Source organism: Topomyia yanbarensis, chromosome 2 (assembly GCF_030247195.1).
Source record: "Topomyia yanbarensis strain Yona2022 chromosome 2, ASM3024719v1, whole genome shotgun sequence".
NCBI classification, from domain to species: domain Eukaryota; kingdom Metazoa; phylum Arthropoda; class Insecta; order Diptera; family Culicidae; genus Topomyia; species Topomyia yanbarensis.
In genome coordinates this window covers 296,229,613-296,254,754 of record NC_080671.1, presented here as the reverse complement: position 1 = coordinate 296,254,754, position 25,142 = coordinate 296,229,613, and the positions used below count along the sequence as shown (strand labels likewise).

General features: G+C 42.9%; 2 protein-coding genes across 9 annotated transcripts in view; both read right to left on the bottom strand.

Moving 5' to 3' along the window:
- The window catches only part of LOC131683312 (alpha-tocopherol transfer protein), a 265,987-nt gene that overhangs the window by 162,143 nt on the left and 78,702 nt on the right, over positions 1–25,142 (bottom strand). For 2 of the 5 annotated variants that reach the window (XM_058965171.1, XM_058965172.1), the window contains exon 2: positions 100–509. In XM_058965171.1, coding sequence (XP_058821154.1) covers positions 100–190 — 91 coding nt within the window. In that variant the 5' untranslated portion in view covers positions 191–509. The remainder of the gene's footprint in view (positions 1–99; positions 510–25,142) is intronic. The other 3 variants (XM_058965174.1, XM_058965173.1, XM_058965175.1) reach the window with 3 other exon arrangements.
- LOC131683304 (uncharacterized) lies at positions 2,740–10,309 on the bottom strand. 4 transcript variants are annotated; one of them, XR_009304494.1, is made up of 3 exons: positions 9,820–10,309; positions 2,861–9,768; positions 2,740–2,809 (listed from the first exon to the last, which is right to left on the bottom strand). XR_009304494.1 is itself a non-coding variant. In XM_058965154.1 (3 exons), the coding sequence occupies exon 3, from the start codon at positions 9,660–9,662 to the stop codon at positions 3,291–3,293; it is 6,372 nt and encodes a 2,123-aa protein (XP_058821137.1). In that variant the 5' UTR covers positions 9,663–9,768; positions 9,820–9,953; positions 10,018–10,309; the 3' UTR covers positions 2,747–3,290. The 4 variants fall into 4 exon arrangements, 2 of the variants coding, with proteins under 2 accessions (XP_058821137.1, XP_058821136.1); XR_009304493.1 differs by having other exon boundaries at positions 2,747–2,994; positions 3,059–9,768; XM_058965154.1 differs by having other exon boundaries at positions 2,747–9,768; positions 9,820–9,953; positions 10,018–10,309.

The following is a 25,142-nucleotide window of genomic DNA, read 5'->3' as shown; positions in this document are numbered from 1 at the left end:
GAGACATGTTGGGTTAACTCTAAACACTAAATTTTAACGAGTTCAGTAGTATGTAATCCTTTATTGCACTTATTTTGAATTGATAAAAATTGTACTTACGGATTTTCTGTGGCAAATGTGGTTGTGTTGCTAACCAGTCCTTAAGAGCTGCTGCGCCTTCTTCCCAATTCGTCTCTTTGCCGATACCCATATCGCGTGTTCTACTTCAAGTTGTACAACTTACTATGACGATCACCTAACGCAGCACTGTGATCCTTTTTCGTTCGATGATTCCGAACTGCCGATTGTAGAAACGTTTTCTTTGTCTTTCTTGTTCTGCTCTATAGTTTCACAACACTATTTAAAAGCGTAAATGTGTCGGTGTTGAACTGGCGAAAAAATCACTAACGAGCATTGTTTATCTATACCGGGTACCCTCATCCGCGATGTTTAATAAATGATTGATACTAAAATCTACCACCACATTCTTAACATGACATCATGGTCAGAAAAGTTTATTCTCGTTTACCCTGGATAGTGACGAAACATGATTACAAATAGGAAAGCAAAGTTCAATTGGGGAAACCATTTATTGAAGGACTATAACTGACGAGTTTTTTTTTGCAGAATGACGTCAAATGCAAAACGGACGACCTAGCGCGATTACACATCTGATATGCACAGGTGGCAATACAGCATCGCACGTTTTGGGAGCCAAACTACCGTTGCGTGCTTGTCTAATTCGCAAAAAATCCTCCAATAATAACAGACATCTTCTAGGGAAGGTAGTTTTCATTGTTATTTGCCGTCTGTTTTGATCAAGATACATACCTCGCAATCCTAGAGCCTGCTAACCCTACTGAGGTATTATTATTTTCGTTACTAATGGAAACCGAAGATTACAAATAATCTACATTGAAATTAGAGGTATGCTAATTTGCAAACTATAAACATTAACATTGCATCAGTGATGCTGTTGAATTTCGAAGTCCTTTTAATTTGTTTTTTAAGAGAACGCTATTTCACAAGTGTTTACCATTAACATTTTTTTAATACAGTCATTAAGCTATGTTGTGTTTTTGGTCTTTCCCGATGCAGTTGAAAATACATACTTTTTTGCACGTAAGATTATTTTTGTGAATTTCTATAAACTGAACAACACCTTGACTTTTCCCGTTTCGTTTTGCAGTTTTAACTGTTAAAGAAACTAACCTTGATGCAGAAATTACTGTCGCCTGACGCTAGTAGTGTTACATAATATTTTTAGAATTTTGGATGATCATTAAATAAAAGTTTCAGAACTTGAAAAACAATACGTAGCGTTCAGAAAGCTGTACTCTATCGATACTAGGGTTCGTCGCGGTGCGGATGTGGGCGGTAATTGGATTGTCCGCACCGCAGCCGCAAAAAATAATAAAACTGCACCGCTTACCGCAACCGCACTTTATTTACCGCACCTCACCGCGCGGTAATGCGGTAAATGCTGTAAAATGTTTCTATTTTTAAAAATAGTGTTGAAAAATTGTACATTTGTGTAACCATATATAATAAAATGTTATTCTTATTCACACGAAATTTAACTTTAGGAGACTCCTCAGAATTTAATGTTTATGAAAAAAATCAACTTTTGCATTTTCTATTAAGGCCATTACAAATCTTTTTTAAAAATTATGTCCAAGTACAAATTTTTTTCTGAAGGGGGGGGCAAACAAAAAATAAATATTTATTTTAATAAACATATTTTTTTTTACATTTTCTTTCGATTGTTCTCGTGGACGTTTACGCAGGGTGATTTCGTGTAGCGAGGTTGAGCTATTTGTTTTACTTGAAAAATTCAAGCAAATATTACTGAATCAATCAAAAGTTCATATAAGAAAGGGATGCAAAAGTTTTCGTTTTAAATAATTTTCCGAAAAGTGCCATTTCTAAATTCACAATAAAAGCTTGAAAATTCTCTAAGAACCTAATGTAAACATTTAAGAGTACTTTAAGGTATTAACTTTTGGTTGCTAGAATAGTTTTCGTTCCGTCGTGGCGGCACACGGACCGACTTTACACACAAGGCATGAAAATCGGTCAAAGATGATTCTGCTTGATAACAATGTACAGAAACAGGATTGCAACATTTCACTTATGGACTTTTGGAAAACATTCTGGAATGAATCCAAAGGTAAAGTGCGCGTCAATGGAATTATTCATCTCAGATATGGTTTTCTCTGATATTTTTTTCTATTGCGTATTTCGTATACAGTAGCCTGGTGAACGTACATCCTGTGCATACTATACTTTTTCGAACTCTAGTGGAAACATCAGCTTTGGTTTATCGCTTGTGCTTGAAGACTTGTAGATTTGTTTGTTTGGTACATGATAGTAATTCGGCTCGGTTCCGTATGCATCTTCGAAATCTTTGCATTTTTCTCCATCTTGTTGCGCAGTAGGTAGCCACATCAGAGAAATTCATTTGACAATCGTACGGATTTATGAAATGTATAGCAATCATCAGTTCATTTTTGCCTTTTTCATATAAGGAAGATTGTGCAATCACTCTGAAACTCGACTTTTTAAGCTACACCCGGAGTGTCGAGTGTCATATACTACTAGATTCAGTTCGTCGATATCTGAAAATATCTGTACGTTTTATAGTATGGTTAAATAGCTTCAAAAGTGCATTGGCCCTAGGTGGGACTCACTTTTGTGCCTAACCACTACTAACAGTCCTTACTTTTCTTCCTTCCTTTTGTTCCACGAGACTGCATCTGTTGGGTGGATTAAATAAGAGGCTTTTCAGCAACACCCTAAGGAATGTATTCCAAACGGTATCAGCTAAAAGCTGATGTAATTTATTAATATTATGCTTAGAGTAATATTCAAGCTTACTTACATCGGTCAATTATTGTATCTCGTTAATTCCCAACAATTACGGCTAGATTACAGGGCAATACGCAAGTCACGTATCACCTAACCTCAATCGTGCACAATTCGAACGGTTGAGTGCGTTTCTTGGCCTTCCGGCACCTGTTTAGGTTTTAATTCAGAAATTGTACTCATGTAAATTCGTGCTGCCATAGGATCTACTTACGGAAATAAATGTTTGCTTATATCTTCACGAATTCAACGTTCTATTTACTTAAACTTCCAACAATTTCTATCTATTCTTTTTTCTTATACCTTTCTCTCATCTCTACGTGACGTCTATGTTTTTCTATCCTACCATTTCAAACGATCCTTTTTTTTCCTTTTTCTATCCTTCCATTTCAAACGGTCCTTTTTTCCCTTTTCCTATCCTTCCATTTCAAATGGTCCTCACTACATCAAAATTGTCCACCGACAGGTGGTAGACCGTGGAGTTGGAAGGGGTCAGCGGGACATACCGTAACACTCCCCGACCCGTAAGGCTGGTTAGCTATCTCCGGTTCAGCTTTACCTTCTGCTGTTCCCGGCTGAAGCCCCACCTTTTCTATGTCGATCCGCGCCAGCTTTGCAACAGGTCGATGCACCATTCCGTCGGGAGTTTGCACCACGGCATCGCGAACTCGCCCATCTCGGCCCACCACGACCTTGGCTACACGTCCTCGAATCCATCCGTTGCGTATCTTCTCCTCTACGATGATCACCGAATCTCCTACCTCGATCGGTTTTGTCTCCTCAAACCACTTGGTACGACGTGCGATGGTAGGAAGATATTCCCGCACCCACCGGCGCCAAAACTGATCTACCATTGTACGGCATAGATTCCAGTCGTTCCTGCAGGCTTGTCTTGGATCCGTAAGCGTCTTCGGAGTCTGCGTTACGCCGCTCGAGCTCATTAGAAGAAAGTGGTTCGGTGTTAGAGCCTCCTGTTGCGCCGTCTCCAGAGGAATATATGTTAGCGGTCTCGAATTGACCACACTCTCAGCTTCCACTAGCAACGTTGCCAGCGTTTCTTCGTTCGGCGTTCGAGAAGACTCCATTGCAGCAAGAGCGATTTTCACCGACCGCACTAGACGCTCCCAGGCGCCACCCATGTGAGGTGATCCAGGTGGGTTAAACACCCATTTCGTGTTCGCGTTGGTGAACGTTTCGGCAAGCTGGCGCTCGATTTTGCCCATCTCCTGCTTAAGTTCGTTGCTCGATCCCACGAAATTTGTGCCCCTGTCGCTGCGGATCTCCACAGGTGCTCCTCTGCGTCCGATGAAACGCCTGATCGCCATCTTGCAAGATTCCGTTGAAAGTGTGTGAGCGACTTCGAGATGGATTGCTCGTGTGGTCATACACGTGAACAGAGCTACCCATCGTTTTGCAATACTTCGGTTCACCCGCACGCCGATCGGCCCGAAATAGTCGACGCCTACGTAGGAAAATGGACGTACGTACGCCTGCAACCTGGCCGCCGGGAGTGGAGCCATTCGGGGTGTCGCCAGACTTGGCTTCTTGACTTTACACAAGGCGCACTCTTTAGCCACCTTACGCACGAACGGGCGCAGCTGCGATATGTGGAAACGCTGTCTCACTTCGTTCACGACAGTCTCGCCATTGGCGTGAAGAAATCGTTGGTGGTACCATTCAACCAGCAGTCTAGTCACTGGATGGGCTTTCGGCAATATTACTGGAAACTTAGCGTCAAACGCGGCGACGGTCGCAGCAGATATCCTTCCATCAGAACGAATAACACCTGCTTCGTCCAAGTACGGAGACAGTTTGTATATTTTGCTGGTTTTCTCTAGCCGCGCCTGTTGTCCTGGCTGCTTGTCCCGCATTACTGACAAAGTCGCCACCTCGTCCGGATACTGCTCACACTGCACCCAACGAAAGATTGTGGTTTCGACTGTTGCTAATTCCTCTTGAGTGAGTGGTCCGTCCAGTCGAGTCTCTCGTTTTACCGTTCGCCGTAGATTTTGTACGTAGCGATGAACATGTGCTACCGATCGATACAAATGCGTCAGTTTCGAGAATCGCTCCCACCTCACAAGTTGTGGCGGTACGATAACCTCCTTGTGCACCAAACACGACCTCAGCTCTTCATCGGTCGTCGCGCCGACTGAATCTGCATCTATGGTCCATTGATCTTCTGGCAAATATAAATCGTTGTCACCACGGAACCAACGGCCGCCTGAGGACAAACACGGCCCTTTTCCCCACTTTGTCGCATCGTCGGCGACGTTCTTTCTCGATGATATCCAACGCCATTGCTTCGCCTCCGACTTGGACAAAATCTCACCTACTCGGCAAGCTACGAACTGGCGATATCTTCGATGATCTGAATTTATCCAAGCCAGCACCGTCTTAGAGTCACACCATAACACTGTCTTCTCGACTACGAGCGAGTGCCCAGTGAGGATGGTCTTCATCAAGCGAACTCCGATTACCGCTGCCATCAACTCCAACCGTGGGATGGAGTGTGCCTTCAGTGGAGCCACCTTGGATTTCCCACCGACTAACGCAACAGAAATCCCATCCGGAAATACCGCCCGAAAGTAAGCGACACACGCATAAGCTTCTTCGCTAGCATCCACGTAGATATGCAGTTGCAGCGACAAGATATCTTTCACCGAACGTTGCGGAAAGTAGCAACGCGGAATGCTAATCGGGTCCAGATGTTTGAACAAACTCGTCCACCGCATCCACTTTCCAAGTAACTCCTCCGGAATTAGTTGATCCCATGTCGTCTTCGCCCTCCACAGCTCCTGGATTAGTACCTTGCCGTGAATGAGGAAAAAACACAACAATCCTGCCGGATCGAATGGGCTCATCACTACTCGCAGTGCCTGGCGCTTAGTTGGATGCTCCGCACCCACCGCTAGCGTCGTTGTAAACGTGAAGACATCGTCGACCGGCTTCCAGTACATCCCGAGCACGCGTTCGGTTGAACTGTTCTTGTCCAGCTGGAGACACTTTTCTGTGACTGGGTCTCTCTCCCCGACCCGTGCGAGAACCTCGGTGGAATTCGAAAGCCAGTTCCGCAGATGGAATCCGCCGAGAGAGTGGACCAGTTTGACTTCATGTGCCAGCTTCACCGCTTCGTCAACGTCGTCAGCGCTGTCCAAGTAGTCATCCACGTAGTGCTTCCGGATAATTGCGTCGGCTGCAACTGGATACTGTCTTGAATGCTCCTTAGCGTTCAAATTCTTCACGAATTGTGCCGAACACGGTGAACACGTTGCACCAAACGTTGCGACGTCCATCAAATACACATCGGGGGCTTGTGTAGGATCATCTCGCCAAAGCAGTCGTTGCGCATGTCGATCTTCTCGTCGAATCCGAATCTGGTGAAACATCTCCTTCAGATCCGCGCACAGAGCGACCCGTTTCTTCCGGAATCCGTATAGAACATTGAGCAACGTATTTAGCAGATCCGGCCCTTTCAACAGCATCGTGTTGAGTGCGACTCCATCCACTTTGGCCGCTGCATCGCAGAAGATACGAACCTTGGACGGCTTCTTGGGATTGATGACCACTCCTAAAGGTAAGTACCACGTACGCCGTGGATCTGAATCATCGAGCTCCTTCCGGGTCGCTTTGTGTATGTACCCTTTCGCTTGATACTCAGAAAGCTGTCTCCTCACACTTTCGCCGATGAGTAAATCCCTCTGCATACGCCTTTCCAAACACTGCAGTCGTCGAACCGCCATCTGGTAGCTGTCCGGGAACTCGAAGCTATCGTACTTCCAGAGAAGCCCAGTTTCGAATCGCTGTCCGACCCGCTTAGTAGTTTCCATCAGGATCCGATTTGCTCGTTGAGTTTCCGCGGACTCAGGATGGGCGACTTCCATTATACCCAGACTCTCGACTGAGAAAAACTTCTCCACGAGCTCATGTAGGGTCTGCTCGGCCTCCTGGCACTCGCATATGTGGAAACTATGAACGATATCCCCTGACTTGTCCTGGTTGGATCCGTAAACCGTCCATCCCAAACGTGATTTTGCTGCTATCGGCTCTCCCGGTCGGCCATCTCGTAGCTTGAGTGTCGATGTAACGTGAGCGTTGTCGTTTCCGATGAGGATGCGCGGTACCGCTTGATCGTAATCATCGATCGGTAGGCCCTTTAGGTACGGAAAGGTTTCTGCGAGTTCCGCGTACCGCAAGGATTGTCGTGGTAAGTCCAGCTTGCTTACGGTGCGCACGTCCGACAAAGAATGTTTGGATGCCCCTGACCGTCCTGCTATTTCCAATGCGACCCGTTGAGAATTAGCTTCTGACCTCTTCACGTTCGCCGTCCACTGCAAGCACAATGGTTGCGGATCTCCTACAACCCCAAGGTCCTTTACCAACTCTTCGTCAATCAGCGTTCTCTCCGAGCCGTCGTCCAAGAAAGCATACACGGACACAGATCGATTGTTCCCATACAAAGTCACTGGAATAATACGAAAAAGCGTAGTCTTCCCAGCGGAATGATGGTTGGTGACAGCTTTGGAACTACTTGTCTTAGCTTCACTCGATTCTTGCCTGGACCCATTCTTCGCCGAATTTCCGTCGTTCCCAAACTTCTTACAGCCATTTCCTGGCGTCTTTCCGTTTTCCCTGGCCTGCTGGGCTTCATTTGTGTCCCGTTTGGAGTGCAGCAAAGGGTGGTGACGCCGTTGACATCCGTCGATATCGCATTGCTTGCGATTCTTGCAGGGGCGCCTTCCGTGTGCTCCAAGACATAGCCGACACAAGCCGAGTTTCTGTATTGTCTCCCAGCGTTCATCGACCGTTTTCTTGTCGAACTCTGAGCAGTCTTTTACCCGATGCCCCGAGTTTTTGCAAATGAAACACGCTGGGCTTGATGGGCGCATCGTAACGCCAGATGCTTCTTTGTTCGTCGCCATCAAAGAAGAATCCTCCATTGAGTGAGTTCCGCAGAAGTTTTTGTCCTTTCCGTTCTTCTCCTTCACTATTCGCTGCTGCTGTACAGGTTGCGGCCTAGGATCGTAGTTCACGGTCACGTCGGATGCCGCTCGCACGAGCGTCTGCATATACTGCGAGAAAGAACGCAGGTTCACTTCCCCGCAGCGCTGCTTGTATAGCGACCAGTCCAGTTTCATATGTGCTGGAAGCTTCTCTACCAACTCGAACAGTAGCATCGGATTGTTGAGATGCGCTTCATGCCTCCCGGCTTCCAGATGATCACAAAAATTCTGCACCGCCATACCGAAACCGATTAGCGTATCTAGTCTTTCCTGTTTTGGCGCAGGTACCCCTCGGATCCTCTGCAACAACGCATGGATCAACAATTCCGGTCTACCATAAAGTGTCTCCAGCGTAGCTAAAACATTTGGGACGCTCGCCGGTAGCAACAGTCGACTCCGCACCGATTCAAGTGCGTGCCCCTTCAAACACCGTTGCAACCTCGCCAAATTTTCCTCGTTCGAAAACCCGCACGTCTGAGTAGAGTTAACGTACGAGCTAATGAATAGCGGCCAGTCCTCCGGATTACCAGAAAAGATTGGCAACTCCTTGTTCATCACGTGTCTTGCCGCCAATTGTCGTGGTGTCGGTCCCCAATACGCCTGCTCGTCATGCAACGGAGGTTGCTGCGCACCAGCCTGGAACTCCGCAAACCGTGGTTGCTCCTGCGGTCCCAATTGGATTCCTGGTGGCACCGTCTGCCTTCTCGAAAACCTTTGCTCAGTGGGGATCACAGACGGTAACGGTTGGCCGGCGTACGACTGGGAATACTCTCCTCCCAGTAATTCTTCCACTGTCACTGGACCTCTAATTGGGCCTGCACTATCTCTATTCACTGCGGTCGATTGCGCGGCGATTGCAAAATTCGGATTACCAACTCGCGGAATGACAAACGAATTGCCTGCTGGAGGAGGCTGGGTGAGAGGAAAGGGATAGTTTTGGAAAGCATGCTGCTTGGGGATTACATTTGCGATGCCTTTGCTAGGCCCGGCGAGCGCGGAGGTAACCGAGAAAATGTTAGCCTGACCGCTACCAACTATTGGCGCTGTTGTGCTTTCGGCTCGACCGATAATACCCCCTAACGTTGGCTCCAACCCTGACTGCCCTAACGAAATACCTGCCAACGCTGCTTCTAGAATACCCTCGTTAATGCTAGTTGGTTGCTGCATGCCGTCCTGCCTAGCTTGTATTCCAGTTGCTGTCGTCGCGTTACTCGTACCAATAGCTGGAGCCTTCTCCGTCGGGACAACCAACGTCGAATGGGCGACCTTCCACTGCTGTACCTTGCTGAAGGAACTCTGCACTGAGGCGACACTCCGGTTGTCTTCATCGCCTTCCCCACCTAGGTCAATCACCTCTCTCAAACGGAATGACTCGTTCATTACCGCCTGCTCTAGCTGCAATTGCCTCCGCTCAAACTCTGCTTCCTTTTTCTGCTTCTCTTGCTCCATCTTCCGCTCGTGCTCCCGGCGCTCCAACTCTATACGCTTCATCGCCAAAGCCTTCTGGGCCTCAAGTCTCTCGAGCTGTAGGCGAGCCCTTATTGCTCCAGCACTACAGGTTGAAGTGCTCGTTCCTGCTTTGCTGTTAGCCTTGCTTCCGGGTGCATCAATCACCGGAATCTGTGCCGACGGTCTCTGACAGTTTGGGCATGTAAACGGTCGGTCTGTCGCATCAATGCTGTCGTTCACACCCACACAGGTAAAATGCCACCACGAATCGCAGTGACAACAGCTTACCATCCGATCCGTGTCAGGTTCATTACACTGGTTACAGTGTGTTTCCACGGTGGGGGCACTTCCTGTACAATTCGGCATTGCTTCGTGGTTATCTTGGACGATCTTTTAGATTGTTGGGTGGATTAAATAAGAGGCTTTTCAGCAACACCCTAAGGAATGTATTCCAAACGGTATCAGCTAAAAGCTGATGTAATTTATTAATATTATGCTTAGAGTAATATTCAAGCTTACTTACATCGGTCAATTATTGTATCTCGTTAATTCCCAACAATTACGGCTAGATTACAGGGCAATACGCAAGTCACGTATCACCTAACCTCAATCGTGCACAATTCGAACGGTTGAGTGCGTTTCTTGGCCTTCCGGCACCTGTTTAGGTTTTAATTCAGAAATTGTACTCATGTAAATTCGTGCTGCCATAGGATCTACTTACGGAAATAAATGTTTGCTTATATCTTCACGAATTCAACGTTCTATTTACTTAAACTTCCAACAATTTCTATCTATTCTTTTTTCTTATACCTTTCTCTCATCTCTACGTGACGTCTATGTTTTTCTATCCTACCATTTCAAACGATCCTTTTTTTTCCTTTTTCTATCCTTCCATTTCAAACGGTCCTTTTTTCCCTTTTCCTATCCTTCCATTTCAAATGGTCCTCACTACATCAAAATTGTCCACCGACAGGTGGTAGACCGTGGAGTTGGAAGGGGTCAGCGGGACATACCGTAACAGCATCGAAGCGTTATATCGTGGAGAGGCTGATTCAGTCTTAAGACAAAATGATACATTAGAGCGGTTTAGCTCCGAACACCTATTCGTTCAATCGCAGTGGTGAACTTCCTTTAGCCATTTGGCTCCCGTTTCTGTGAACCATTTAGTTCCTGTTTTCGCGAGCCATCTCAATTCCTCGGCGGAAGTTCTCCCGATACCGATGCTTGTTGCGTGAGTCATTTAGCTCCCAGTTTTATCGCAATCTACTCGCATAGTCCATAAATCCTACTCAAAGGGCCAACCAGTACTTGGCGAGGACGGTTCGGCGATACCGGATGGAGCGTAGCTTCTGGTTCGTTGAAAACTCGATGACCCACCGCTGGTGCTTCACTCGACCTACTCGATCTTGTCTCTGACGGTGAAACTAGTCTGCTCACATGCTTCGGTCCGGCGATTCCAGCTGGTTCGTGGTGCCCAGTACACTGGCGCCTCAAGCAAAGCTGTGGTTGCTCTCGCAGCCTTCCCCTTAACATAATCGTCATGACTTTAAAAGTTCAAGTCGATGATATATTCTCCGTCCGCGATTTTCGCCTGTTGCTGTCTTTCGGCTGCTAGTCATCACCAACTCTGCTTTATGATGAGCAATCGTCTCCGTGTCGAGTGTCTCCTCTTCTAGCGATTGTCCGATTACTTGGAACACCACATCATTCGTGAAGCCGAAAATCGTTATATCTCTGGGAAGGTTCAGCTTCAATACTCCATCGTACACTGCGTTCCACAGCGTCGAGTCGAGGAACGTCAGTTGTAGTTGTGATTCTCCCTTGTCTGTCTCGTAGATTGTTCGGCTCTGAAAGTAGATCTATAATATCCTGCAGAGTTACTCACTCATGCTGTACAGCGAATGGGCGGTTGCTTCCCAGCTAGTACTATTGAAGCATTCTTCACGCCTAAGGTAACCACCACGCAATAACGATATCCTTATCTCTGCTGTCTCCACAGCTCCCACTGAACAATTGCTGAATTGCATGACATGCCGTTTTCACGGTCCGCGTACTTCGTTAGCTTGTTCAGCATTACTCTCTCTCTAACATTACCAAGGTATATATTGACTACGCTGAAAGATCTCCATGTTTTCCCGGCATCGGAAGCAACATCACCTTTGGTCGCTTCCAATTATCGGATCGCTTTGAACATATCCGGGCTCTAATGTATCGCTTCATTTTTATGGCTTTCGACATCTCGATCAGCTGTTTGTTGGTAAATCGATCTTCATCCTTGTGATCATCCTCCCCACTGTACGGCGAAAATAGCTTCATGTTGTGGGGAAAACCTTTCGATGGTGACCTCCATCTTCTCCGGGCACCTTTCAGGTGGTGCAGCTGAGCCTTTTATCTTTGTTATGCCAACTTTGTAGGTGTCTCCTAAGGAAATTCGCGTTGGCTTTGTGGCAATGCTTTCTTGTTCAGCTTGACTGCTTTGTTGAGAACGGTTCTGAGCCGTGGAGCGCACCTTTGGGGTCATTTGGTCCGTCTTCTCTTGCGTTTTCGTTACGACCATGTCGTTAGCGGTACTGCATTCATCTTGCTCATCGTTGGATGTTCTTATTTGTTGTTTGTGCTTACGGGTCGCTATTGTAAATCCTTCTTCATCGGTATTAGATTCTTTGTTGGTGGTGTTGGTTGTTGGTTTGGAAACATTTGCTGTAATCGTTGTTACTTCGATGTTGGTAATGGCAGTTGGTTTAGTGGTACTGGAGCCGATCGTTGTTGAGCTGGTGTTTGTGAATGCCCGGTCTGCAGTCGTTGGTTTACCAACTGGTTGTAGTTTAACATACGATGATTGTATACCGGCTTTGGTCGTATCAGGTGGAATTTCTTTAGCAGTCTCTGCGCAAGGTTTCCCGTGGTGTAGCGGATGATCACAATATTGACAGGTGCGTGACTAGTGTTCGTTGAGAATATTCAACATCATGAGGTGATTTGCATGTGAAAGTCAAGTAAGAGGGAATAGGTTTTGTCGGACGCATTCTCACCACACGAACGCCGTTGCGGAGTCTTGGGAAGAAGTTCCTCCAAGTATCCTCCTTAACACTATCCACTTCTCCGTATTTTGACATGATTTGTTTGATAGCGGAGGAACTAGTACGTGCTGCCAGGTCATGTATATTTATTTCAATGCTGTCAACATCTATATACGTTGGTATACTGTATAAAATGTCATTACATTCGATGACGTGTTTCATGTTGTTCTGGGAAGCGAATGATTCTGCTTGACTAATGTTTTTTAACATAATCAGTACCGCATGACATAAATGGTGGAATTACATCGCATAGAGTACCGCAAGCTACGTTGAACTTCAAGTTCACCTTCAACATTTGCTCCACTTCACGAATTGATGGTCTTGCCGGACATTTCGAGTAGTCAACAGCAACACAGTTTGCCCGCACCGTCATATACTTTTGCTTTGCATTGTCACTCATTGTTTGTTCACGTTTCACACATTAGGCAGAAGGAATCAATTTTTGCCTTTGCAAATAGACTAAACGTCGCGCGGGTAAATTTGATTACTTGCCCTGCTATAGCAGCGGAGCGATTTCTAGCTTCTGAACTGAGCGAGATGAGAAACCGAAGTGATCTCCGACTTCTTCTCCAAGCTCAGAGGCAACTTATACGTAGATCGATAATCGTCGTATTGCACCCGGGGACCGTTTCTCCTTGGTATGGCCGCAATACACGCCCTTGTTAGTTGTTCCGTGAACTCATTCGCATTTAGGTTGAAGAGGATACCCTCAAATTCAAGTTCCTCGACGGACACGTTCCTGTGAAAGATCGGTGTTTCCCAACTTCATTCGTTTATATATCTCCCACATATTCAAACCGTGTCCTGTAATCAATGCTATACCAGATCGCTTGGAAGTCGCTGTGGATATATCCTCGCACACTTTTCAGTCCATCTTTCCGGTTACTTCAAGGCTACAAAAATTGACATCGATAATGGATTCCCGGCTCTCCCTGCGGTAAGTACCGATGTTCCCATTTTGGTAAGATCTATATTTAGCTTTGCTGGAGCATTCTTGATCGCTGATGGCCAGGCAAAGTCCTTTTGATTCCAGCGTCTATCTCGAAAATTTCGCATGTTTCTGGTTCTTGGAATATTTCAGAATTAAAGTCTCTTCGGCTTCTTGGAAAACGGTTTATTCGATTTTCACAAGCTTAGTCTTAAATGGAAGGTTTAATAGCAGATTTTGATCTGGTCAAGTTCATACGAATCGCACATATGGCTGCGGAAATACGGTATGAACACTACGATCCCATATGAAATCGTTAAATGTCAAAAACCTTTCGTTAAAGCTTATGTATATTGAATATTGAACCACATATAAATCGCAAGGAGTCTGATTTGAATTCAGATTGTTTCCTTATCGAAATTATTTTCGAATGCAACGATCGATTCTGTCTCTATCGACTGTTGCGTTTAAAATGGAATCGATTCAGAAGTCGGTCAGTATTAGCCTTTCCATGAGATATTTGTTTGATAATACACTGGCGGGTCCTTCCTTCCGCGACCAGCAAACGTTTCATTTGATGTTGGACTGGATTGACGATTTCATTTAAACTTCATATTTACCCGAGAATGGTCAAAATAAAAACTATCATGGGATGGTAATTTCTAAAACCATAATAGTTTTCAGTGACGAAAAGCAAAACTCTATGGAAGCTGTTGTTGTTCTATAAAACGTGACAATTTTTTGAATTTTGGTTATTATAAAAAAAATTATTTGCCCCCTGATTTTTTTCAGCGATTTTGAAGGGGGGGGGGGGTGACATAATTTTTAAAAAAGATTTGTAATGGCCGGCCATTACAAATCTTTTTTAAAAATTATGTCCAAGTACAAATTTTTTTCTGAAGGGGGGGCAAACAAAAAATAAATATTTATTTTAATAAACATATTTTTTTTACATTTTCTTTCGATTGTTCTCGTGGACGTTTCCGCAGGGTGATTTCGTGTAGCGAGGTTGAGCTATTTGTTTTACTTGAAAAATTCAAGCAAATATTACTGAATCAATCAAAAGTTCATATAAGAAAGGGATGCAAAAGTTTTCGTTTTAAATAATTTTCCGAAAAGTGCCATTTCTAAATTCACAATAAAAGCTTGAAAATTCTCTAAGAACCTAATGTAAACATTTAAGAGTACTTTAAGGTATTAACTTTTGGTTGCTAGAATAGTTTTCGTTCCGTCGTGGCGGCACACGGACCGACTTTACACACAAGGCATGAAAATCGGTCAAAGATGATTCTGCTTGATAACAATGTACAGAAACAGGATTGCAACATTTCACTTATGGACTTTTGGAAAACATTCTGGAATGAATCCAAAGGTAAAGTGCGCGTCAATGGAATTATTCATCTCAGATATGGTTTTCTCTGATATTTTTTTCTATTGCGTATTTCGTATACAGTAGCCTGGTGAACGTACATCCTGTGCATACTATACTTTTTCGAACTCTAGTGGAAACATCAGCTTTGGTTTATCGCTTGTGCTTGAAGACTTGTAGATTTGTTTGTTTGGTACATGATAGTAATTCGGCTCGGTTCCGTGTGCATCTTCGAAATCTTTGCATTTTTCTCCATCTTGTTGCGCAGTAGGTAGCCACATCAGAGAAATTCATTTGACAATCGTACGGATTTATGAAATGTATAGCAATCATCAGTTCATTTTTGCCTTTTTCATATAAGGAAGATTGTGCAATCACTCTGAAACTCGACTTTTTAAGCTACACCCGGAGTGTCGAGTGTCATATACTACTAGATTCAGTTCGTCGATATCTGAAAATATCTGTACGTTTTATAGTATGGTTAAATAGCTTCAAAAGTGCATTGGCCCTAGGTGGGACTCACTTTTGTGCCTAACCACTACTAACAGTCCTTACTTTTCATCCTTCCTTTTGTTCCACGAGACTGCATCGAAGCGTTATATCGTGGAGAGGCTGATTCAGTCTTAAGACAAAATGATACATTAGAGCGGTTTAGCTCCGAACACCTATTCGTTCAATCGCAGTGGTGAACTTCCTTTAGCCATTTGGCTCCCGTTTCTGTGAACCATTTAGTTCCTGTTTTCGCGAGCCATCTCAATTTCTCGGCGGAAGTTCTCCCGATACCGATGCTTGTTGCGTGAGTCATTTAGCTCCCAGTTTTATCGCAATCTACTCGCATAGTCCATAAATCCTACTCAAAGGGCCAACCAGTACTTGGCGAGGACGGTTCGGCGATACCGGATGGAGCGTAGCTTCTGGTTCGTTGAAAACTCGATGACCCACCGCTGGTGCTTCACTCGACCTACTCGATCTTGTCCCTGACGGTGAAACTAGTCTGCTCACATGCTTCGGTCCGGCGATTCCAGCTGGTTCGTGGTGCCCAGTACACTGGCGCCTCAAGCAAAGCTGTGGTTGCTCTCGCAGCTTTCCCCTTAACATAATCGTCATGACTTTAAAAGTTCAAGTCGATGATATATTCTCCGTCCGCGATTTTCGCCTGTTGCTGTCTTTCGGCTGCTAGTCATCACCAACTCTGCTTTATGATGAGCAATCGTCTCCGTGTCGAGTGTCTCCTCTTCTAGCGATTGTCCGATTACTTGGAACACCACATCATTCGTGAAGCCGAAAATCGTTATATCTCTGGGAAGGTTCAGCTTCAATACTCCATCGTACACTGCGTTCCACAGCGTCGAGTCGAGGAACGTCAGTTGTAGTTGTGATTCTCCCTTGTCTGTCTCGTAGATTGTTCGGCTCTGAAAGTAGATCTATAATATCCTGCAGAGTTACTCACTCATGCTGTACAGCGAATGGGCGGTTGCTTCCCAGCTAGTACTATTGAAGCATTCTTCACGCCTAAGGTAACCACCACGCAATAACGATATCCTTATCTCTGCTGTCTCCACAGCTCCCACTGAACAATTGCTGAATTGCATGACATGCCGTTTTCACGGTCCGCGTACTTCGTTAGCTTGTTCAGCATTACTCTCTCTAACATTACCAAGGTATATATTGACTACGCTGAAAGATCTCCATGTTTTCCCGGCATCGGAAGCAACATCACCTTTGGTCGCTTCCAATTATCGGATCGCTTTGAACATATCCGGGCTCTAATGTATCGCTTCATTTTTATGGCTTTCGACATCTCGATCAGCTGTTTGTTGGTAAATCGATCTTCATCCTTGTGATCATCCTCCCCACTGTACGGCGAAAATAGCTTCATGTTGTGGGGAAAACCTTTCGATGGTGACCTCCATCTTCTCCGGGCACCTTTCAGGTGGTGCAGCTGAGCCTTTTATCTTTGTTATGCCAATTTTGTAGGTGTCTCCTAAGGAAATTCGCGTTGGCTTTATGGCAATGCTTTCTTGTTCAGCTTGACTGCTTTGTTGAGAACGGTTCTGAGCCGTGGAGCGCACCTTTGGGGTCATTTGGTCCGTCTTCTCTTGCGTTTTCGTTACGACCATGTCGTTAGCGGTACTGCATTCATCTTGCTCATCGTTGGATGTTCTTATTTGTTGTTTGTGCTTACGGGTCGCTATTGTAAATCCTTCTTCATCGGTATTAGATTCTTTGTTGGTGGTGTTGGTTGTTGGTTTGGAAACATTTGCTGTAATCGTTGTTACTTCGATGTTGGTAATGGCAGTTGGTTTAGTGGTACTGGAGCCGATCGTTGTTGAGCTGGTGTTTGTGAATGCCCGGTCTGCAGTCGTTGGTTTACCAACTGGTTGTGGTTTAACATACGATGATTGTATACCGGCTTTGGTCGTATCAGGTGGAATTTCTTTAGCAGTCTCTGCGCAAGGTTTCCCGTGGTGTAGCGGATGATCACAATATTGACAGGTGCGTGACTAGTGTTCGTTGAGAATATTCAACATCATGAGGTGATTTGCATGTGAAAGTCAAGTAAGAGGGAATAGGTTTTGTCGGACGCATTCTCACCACACGAACGCCGTTGCGGAGTCTTGGGAAGAAGTTCCTCCAAGTATCCTCCTTAACACTATCCACTTCTCCGTATTTTGACATGATTTGTTTGATAGCGGAGGAACTAGTACGTGCTGCCAGGTCATGTATATTTATTTCAATGCTGTCAACATCTATATACGTTGGTATACTGTATAAAATGTCATTACATTCGATGACGTGTTTCATGTTGTTCTGGGAAGCGAATGATTCTGCTTGACTAATGTTTTTTAACATAATCAGTACCGCATGACATAAATGGTGGAATTACACCGCATAGAGTACCGCAAGCTACGTTGAACTTCAAGTTCACCTTCAACATTTGCTCCACTTCACGAATTGATGGTCTTACCGGACATTTCGAGTAGTCAACAGCAACACAGTTTGCCCGCACCGTCATATACTTTTGCTTTGCATTGTCACTCATTGTTTGTTCACGTTTCACACATTAGGCAGAAGGAATCAATTTTTGCCTTTGCAAATAGACTAAACGTCGCGCGGGTAAATTTGATTACTTGCCCTGCTATAGCAGCGGAGCGATTTCTAGCTTCTGAACTGAGCGAGATGAGAAACCGAAGTGATCTCCGACTTCTTCTCCAAGCTCAGAGGCAACTTATACGTAGATCGATAATCGTCGTATTGCACCCGGGGACCGTTTCTCCTTGGTATGGTCGCAATACACGCCCTTGTTAGTTGTTCCGTGAACTCATTCGCATTTAGGTTGAAGAGGATACCCTCAAATTCAAGTTCCTCGACGGACACGTTCCTGTGAAAGATCGGTGTTTTCCAACTTCATTCGTTTATATATCTCCCACATATTCAAACCGTGTCCTGTAATCAATGCTATACCAGATCGCTTGGAAGTCGCTGTGGATATATCCTCGCACACTTTTCAGTCCATCTTTCCGGTTACTTCAAGGCTACAAAAATTGACATCGATAATGGATTCCCGGCTCTCCCTGCGGTAAGTACCGATGTTCCCATTTTGGTAAGATCTATATTTAGCTTTGCTGGAGCATTCTTGATCGCTGATGGCCAGGCAAAGTCCTTTTGATTCCAGCGTCTATCTCGAAAATTTCGCATGTTTCTGGTTCTTGGAATATTTCAGAATTAAAGTCTCTTCGGCTTCTTGGAAAACGGTTTATTCGATTTTCACAAGCTTAGTCTTAAATGGAAGGTTTAATAGCAGATTTTGATCTGGTCAAGTTCATACGAATCGCACATATGGCTGCGGAAATACGGTATGAACACTACGATCCCATATGAAATCGTTAAATGTCAAAAACCTTTCGTTAAAGCTTATGTATATTGAATATTGAACCACATATAAATCGCAAGGAGTCTGATTTGAATTCAGATTGTTTCCTTATCGAAATTATTTTCGAATGCAACGATCGATTCTGTCTCTATCGACTGTTGCGTTTAAAATGGAATCGATTCAGAAGTCGGTCAGTATTAGCCTTTCCATGAGATATTTGTTTGATAATACACTGGCGGGTCCTTCCTTCCGCGACCAGCAAACGTTTCATTTGATGTTGGACTGGATTGACGATTTCATTTAAACTTCATATTTACCCGAGAATGGTCAAAATAAAAACTTTCATGGGATGGTAATTTCTAAAACCATAATAGTTTTCAGTGACGAAAAGCAAAACTCTATGGAAGCTGTTGTTGTTCTATAAAACGTGACAATTTTTTGAATTTGGGTTATTATAATAAAAATTATTTGCCCCCTGATTTTTTTCAGCGATTTTGAAGGGGGGGGGGGGGTGACATAATTTTTAAAAAAGATTTGTAATGGCCTAATAAAATTCCGTAGATTTTAAGGCAAACATTATGCATTCAAAAACGTTCTACTGCAGTAATAGGAAAACTTTTATTTTAGCAACCCTTCAGTTAATTGAAAAATGTGGAATAAAAATGTAATAAGAAATGAAGTTGCATATTTTTTTCTTTAAATTTTCATATTTTCAATGTTTTTGACATATGAAAATGAAATGGATGATATTCGCATTTACGTAGTAAACCACCTTTCATTCTTAAAGGAATTTCACAAAAAAAAAATTAAGGTCGAAATACCAGTACTTTTATATAGTAGCGCATATATTCCAATACAGTGAAATAAAAACATATTGTATTTCATTAATAAGAACGACGCCATATTTGACAAAAAAATTGCTCTATACAATACATCTAATCAGGAGTCCGGTCTCAACCGGCACAGAATTATTGAACATTAGAAAAACTGCAAAAAATATATGATTTGTAGCATACAGCAGAAATGATTTTTAAAAATAGGGGGTTTTACGGACAAAATATCCCAAAACTCTAACATACGCATTCTTCAAGAAAAAGATGTATTATCATTCAAAAACTAAGATTGCTCCCTTTAAAAATCAATGAAGTGTAATTTTCTAAAGGCTAGTTTGAAAGTTCTAGCATTTAGTATATTTTTCTCTAATATTTTCCCAATGAGCCAATGGCAAAAACTTCGATTGAAGTGAACGGGAGTCAAACTATGTGGTATTTGGCAACAAAAGCTTCAAAAAAGCTACAAAATAATCTTAACTGAAATATATTAGGACTTAATTTGGTAGAAATTTATAGTAAATTTGAATGGAAGTACGCGAAAAAAAGTTATTTAGCGTACTTTTTGAGAAAGAGTCCAATAAAATTGACTGCAGACAAATTCATATTGAATTTACACAGCAATCAAAGAAGATAGAAATACGATGTTGATGAACGAATGATAGAATAGTCATCCTAATTTGGACCTTATTTTGGACGCTTTCATACATTTATATCCTATACTGCCAATTACTCCCAATTCGTTTGGTTTGATGAAGATAATTATATTCTTTGTGTTGTGCTTAAGTCCCAGCATAATTCATCTCTAATTCCTTTAAATTAGTCAAAATTCACAGTTGAAAAATTGATATCTAAAACGATTCATAATTCCACGATTTCCAACAGAAATCGAGAGAAGTGATGCACCTTTAAATTGGATTTAAGAGTAAAAATTTATTGTTTTCAAATGATCTAATAATTTTGTCTCTATTTGGATCTTGCATTTTATGTATTTGAAATGGTTAGTTTGTGAAGTTATACTTAGAAGTATGAAATAGTCCTAGTCCAAAATATGTCGTAAAAATAATAGCGTCAAAATATTTCGGACACAGCTAGGTTTTTTTTCATAATAGCAGTCTGTGTATCAATTTAGAATAATCAAAATTATCACTTCATCAATTTTTTTGCGGTGCGGTTGCGGTAAAACCGCGCGGTTCAAGCTCTTTCCCGCACCGCATCTGCGGGCAAAAGTGTCTCACCGCACCGCAGATTTTGCGTTGTGGGTGCGGTAAATACCGCGCGGTTGCGGTAATTACCGCAACCGCGACGAGCCCTAATCGATACACGCAATTAATAAAATTTTATTCATTGAGCGATCCACTTGATTATCCTGAGATATTTTGGATATTGCGATTATTTATATTAACTGTATCGATTTTGTTGGTTATTTTCGCAAATTTGAAACTAAGAGAAACAAAAAAATGAAATTTAAAGACGGATAGATATTCTAGAGCGTTATATACTTAGAACGGAAAACTAGGACTAGGCAGGCTCATATGGACACGATCGAAAGGAAATGTGAAGAACCCTTTGCCTTCTGCTAAGGCTGTGAACCATTTGGCGATTTTTTAAACATTTAGTTAAAATTTGACAGTTCGAAACTTATTTTCTCTTGAATGGAACAATTTAACCGAGAGAGCGAACCATTTCAAAAGTTGACATATGGATGGTTATATAGAATTGACAGCTGTGATGACCACAAGTTGGTAGAGGTGTGAACATTTGTCGAAATTTTAAAATTACATTATTACATTAAGTATGACAATCATAGCCTCGAAAAGTTAACATCCACATCATGAAATAACCCAAACAAATCTTAACACAACACGTTATCGTTTCCATCTTTATTCCTTAATTTTGTATTGAAAAATATTGACAACCTCAATTAGGTACAGAAAATGTTTCCACCTTTTTATTCTGCATCATGGGCAAAATTTTAACCATCGAGCTGTCAAGTTTAACTATCGTTCAGTCAATTTTAACCATGCTCCAGATTAGGGTTATTTTGCAAATAACTTTCGAAGCGTCAGATTTTAACTAAAAGTTAAAAATTTCACCAAATGATTCACAGCCTAAATAGGAGTTGGGCGTTTCTATAAACAAATTAAGGGTGCTCCAATGGGTAACCCGCTCTCTGCTTTTCTTTGTGAACTATTCATGGCAAATCTTAAGGATTGTCTGAAAGACAAAGGTATGTTACCAGAACGCTGGTGGAGATACGTTGTTAATATCTTCTGCATCATCAAACGAAAAAACTTATTCCAAATGTCGGAAGTCATCATCCGTAAAAATATTAAATTTACACACGAGGAAGAGAAAGATAACAAATTGGATTTTCTGGATGTCCTGGTAAAGAGAGTGGGAGGGTCCTTGACTTTCGAAATATATAGGAAACTTACGAATACTGAAAGAATTATACCAAATACTGCAAACCATTCTCACAAGCATAAAATGGCCGCTTTTCATCATATGGTTCATAGAATGCTTAGCTTACCTTTAAGGGAAGAAGCAAAAATTAAAGAAACAGAATTTATTTTCGAAATAGGTGCGCTCAATGGATATCCAGAGCAAACCATCCAATCAATAATTAACAAAAAACCAAGATGTTTAACAAACAAGTTCTCACAACCTTAACTCCAACAACTGTAAGTTTAAAAAGGATAGCTGTAGATTATAACAAAAATATAGCATATCACCTCAGAAAAAAATTAAAAAAGTTTGGCATGGATCTTGTTTTTAATAGTAGATATTACCAACTAAAACCAATACTACACACCAAAAAAATCTGAATTTTATTGGTGACGTAATTGCAAACATGACACAATTCAACAAACCGTAATTTACGAAATGACGGAACATTACCGTGTTCCGTTTAATTTTACATGAAACATATACTTTACATGCCCAATGACATAAAATTACACTTCCTATCATTCAGAACAAACACTGTATGAGGAGTAAAATTACATGATTTACGAAATTCAACGTCATGTAAAATTAAAATCAAACGTAAAACTAAGTCATTTTTGATGCTCGTATATGTCAGGGAGACGTAAATTTACACTATTTTTTCTAGGTGTGTAGGGTCCACAAAAGATCCAATAGACACTCTAAGCAAATCTGGGATATACAAAATATCATGGTCTTCCGAACTCCCTTCTCAGGCGAGTATTTTGCTTTACATGACAGTTCTCTTTCTGAAAACCTCTTGGTTCGTAGCATGCCGTTGCGTACAACCCCAGATTGCGCTCACTTCATGCGACTATGACATTATCGTTCTCACCGAAATCTGGTTACGTGATGATATATTAAACACCGAGCTAACGACGAACTACGCAATCTACCGATGCGATCGCAACTCTTCTACCAGTCATCTACGTCGCGGAGGTGGTGTTCTCATAGCGATAAAGAAACATCTAACTGGGACTATACTAAAAATGCCTGGATGTGAATGTTTGGAGCAAGTTATCGTACGCGTTTCACTGCCAGGTCGATCGTTATATATTTGTTGCATTTATCTAAGGCCGAACAGTGATCCTGACTTGTACAACGTTTACTCTTCTGCAGTCCAAAGCATCCTGGACAAATGTAATAGGCGCGACAATGTACTTGTTGTAGGTGATTATAATCTTCCTAATCTTCGGTGGATTTTTGATGACGATTATAAGTGCTACCTTCCTGAAAATGCAACCACGGAACAAGAGACGGCCATCACAGAAACTTTGGTCGCTGGTGGCTTGTATCAAATCTGCTCTGTTAGCAACGTGAATGGACGGACCCTCGATTTAGCTTTCGTCAATGACACGGACGTGTTTGAACTGATTGAGCCTCCCACATCTATACTGAAGGTTGACCCTCACCATAAACCCTTCGTTTTAAGACTTGATATACGTTCTGATGACGGTGAAGCTTTTGATACAATTAACGACGACTTCAACTTTGACTTTACTCGATGCAACTTCGATGAAGTCTCAATGGCCATTGGTGCACTCAATTGGCGTGAGATGCTGGAAATGACTTAGATCAGGCAGTTGTGGCGTTCTATGAGGCCATATATGAGATTCTTCGCCGTAATGTTCCTAAAAAACGTGTCAGCAGAAAAGCAGAATATAAATTTCCGTGGTGGAACGCTGAGCTTGGTCGCCTATGCAACGTACTCCGGAAACACCGAAAGCGATATTTACGTCATAGGACCGACGTCAATAAAACTATTCTTCGTCAAACTGAACTGCAATATGAAACAGCCCGGAACAGTGCATTCGGTGAATATCCGAACCAAGTTCAGCGCAGCCTTCGAAATAATCCTTCGACATTCTGGACATTTATAAACAGCAGAAAACGTTCCGTGGATGTACCAGAAAATGTCTATCTTCGAGACAAAAATTCACAGTCCGCTGCCGAGTCGGCGAACCTTTTTGCAGATCACTTCCGAGATGTATTTTCCAGCCCTCCTGTCTATCCATCGCAACAGTACCTTGAAACCTCGCGTGTTTTTTGAAAAGGGCCAATAAGCATGCTGTCAAAATTCACTTTGAGGGGAAATTCCGGACAAACCATTAGCCTCAGACTATAAATCTTAGCAGTAGACGAAAGAGAAAACTTTTTTCTTCCATAAAATGTTAACATCCGTTCTCGGAGAGTTACGGTTTGGCCGCAATTTTCTCTCAAAGTGAATTTTGACAGCATGCTTATTGGCCGTTTACATAAAACACGCGTGAAACATTGCCAACGCATAATATCAACCTTCCTCTTCCTAACGTAAATGATTCTGATGTAGCGAGCGCTCTGTCCAGCGTTGATCCTTTGAAAGGCCCTGGTCCGGATTGCTTGCCTCCTGTGTTTATAAAGCATTGTGCCCGAGCACTTTCTGCACCAATAAGTATTATTTTTCAGTGTTCAATCTTGGAAAATATTTTCCTAATGGCATGGAAAGAAGCTGCTATAGTTCCTATTCATAAGGCTGGAGATAGGTACAATGTTGAAAACTACAGAGGAATCTCGCTGCTGAACTGTCTAGCTAAAGTTCTGGAAAAGTTTGTGTACAATGCGATGTACGCTGCTTCTTCCAACATAATCGACGAACGACAACTCGGATTTATGAAAAAACGCTCCGCCACTTCGAACTTGATGACGTACACGAGCTTTCTAGTTCCAGCTGTAGAGAAGCGTCAACAAGCGGACGCTATATATTTTGATTTCGCAAAAGCATTCGACAAGGTGCCCCACAACATTGCTGTTTTGAAGCTGGAGCGACTAGGATTTCCTGAGTGGGTTACCAGGAATCAGAATATATTGGCTCACTCAATATATTGGCTATTGGTTACCAGATGGCTGCATTCTTACCTCTCACAACGAACTGCCTTCGTTAGAATTGGCACTACATGCTCAAGCGCATTCGTAACGCCAACCGGTGTGCCTCAAGGAAGTCACCTAGGGCCACTGATCTTTCTCTTATTCATCAACGACCTCTGCACTCCGCATCAACTCTGAAAAACTGCTCTATGCTGATGATCTGAAAATCTTTCGTTCAATTGCTTCAGCACTCGATTCTGCTGTGCTCCAAGACGATATAGCCAATATAGAGGAATGGTGTTTGCTGACCGGTATGCAGATCAACATTGATAAATGTAATATGATAAGTTTCGGACGCTCGGCAAATATAAGGCGTTGCGAATATACTCTTCAAGCCTGTGTCATCGAGCGGGTGGATTCTATCCGTGACCTGG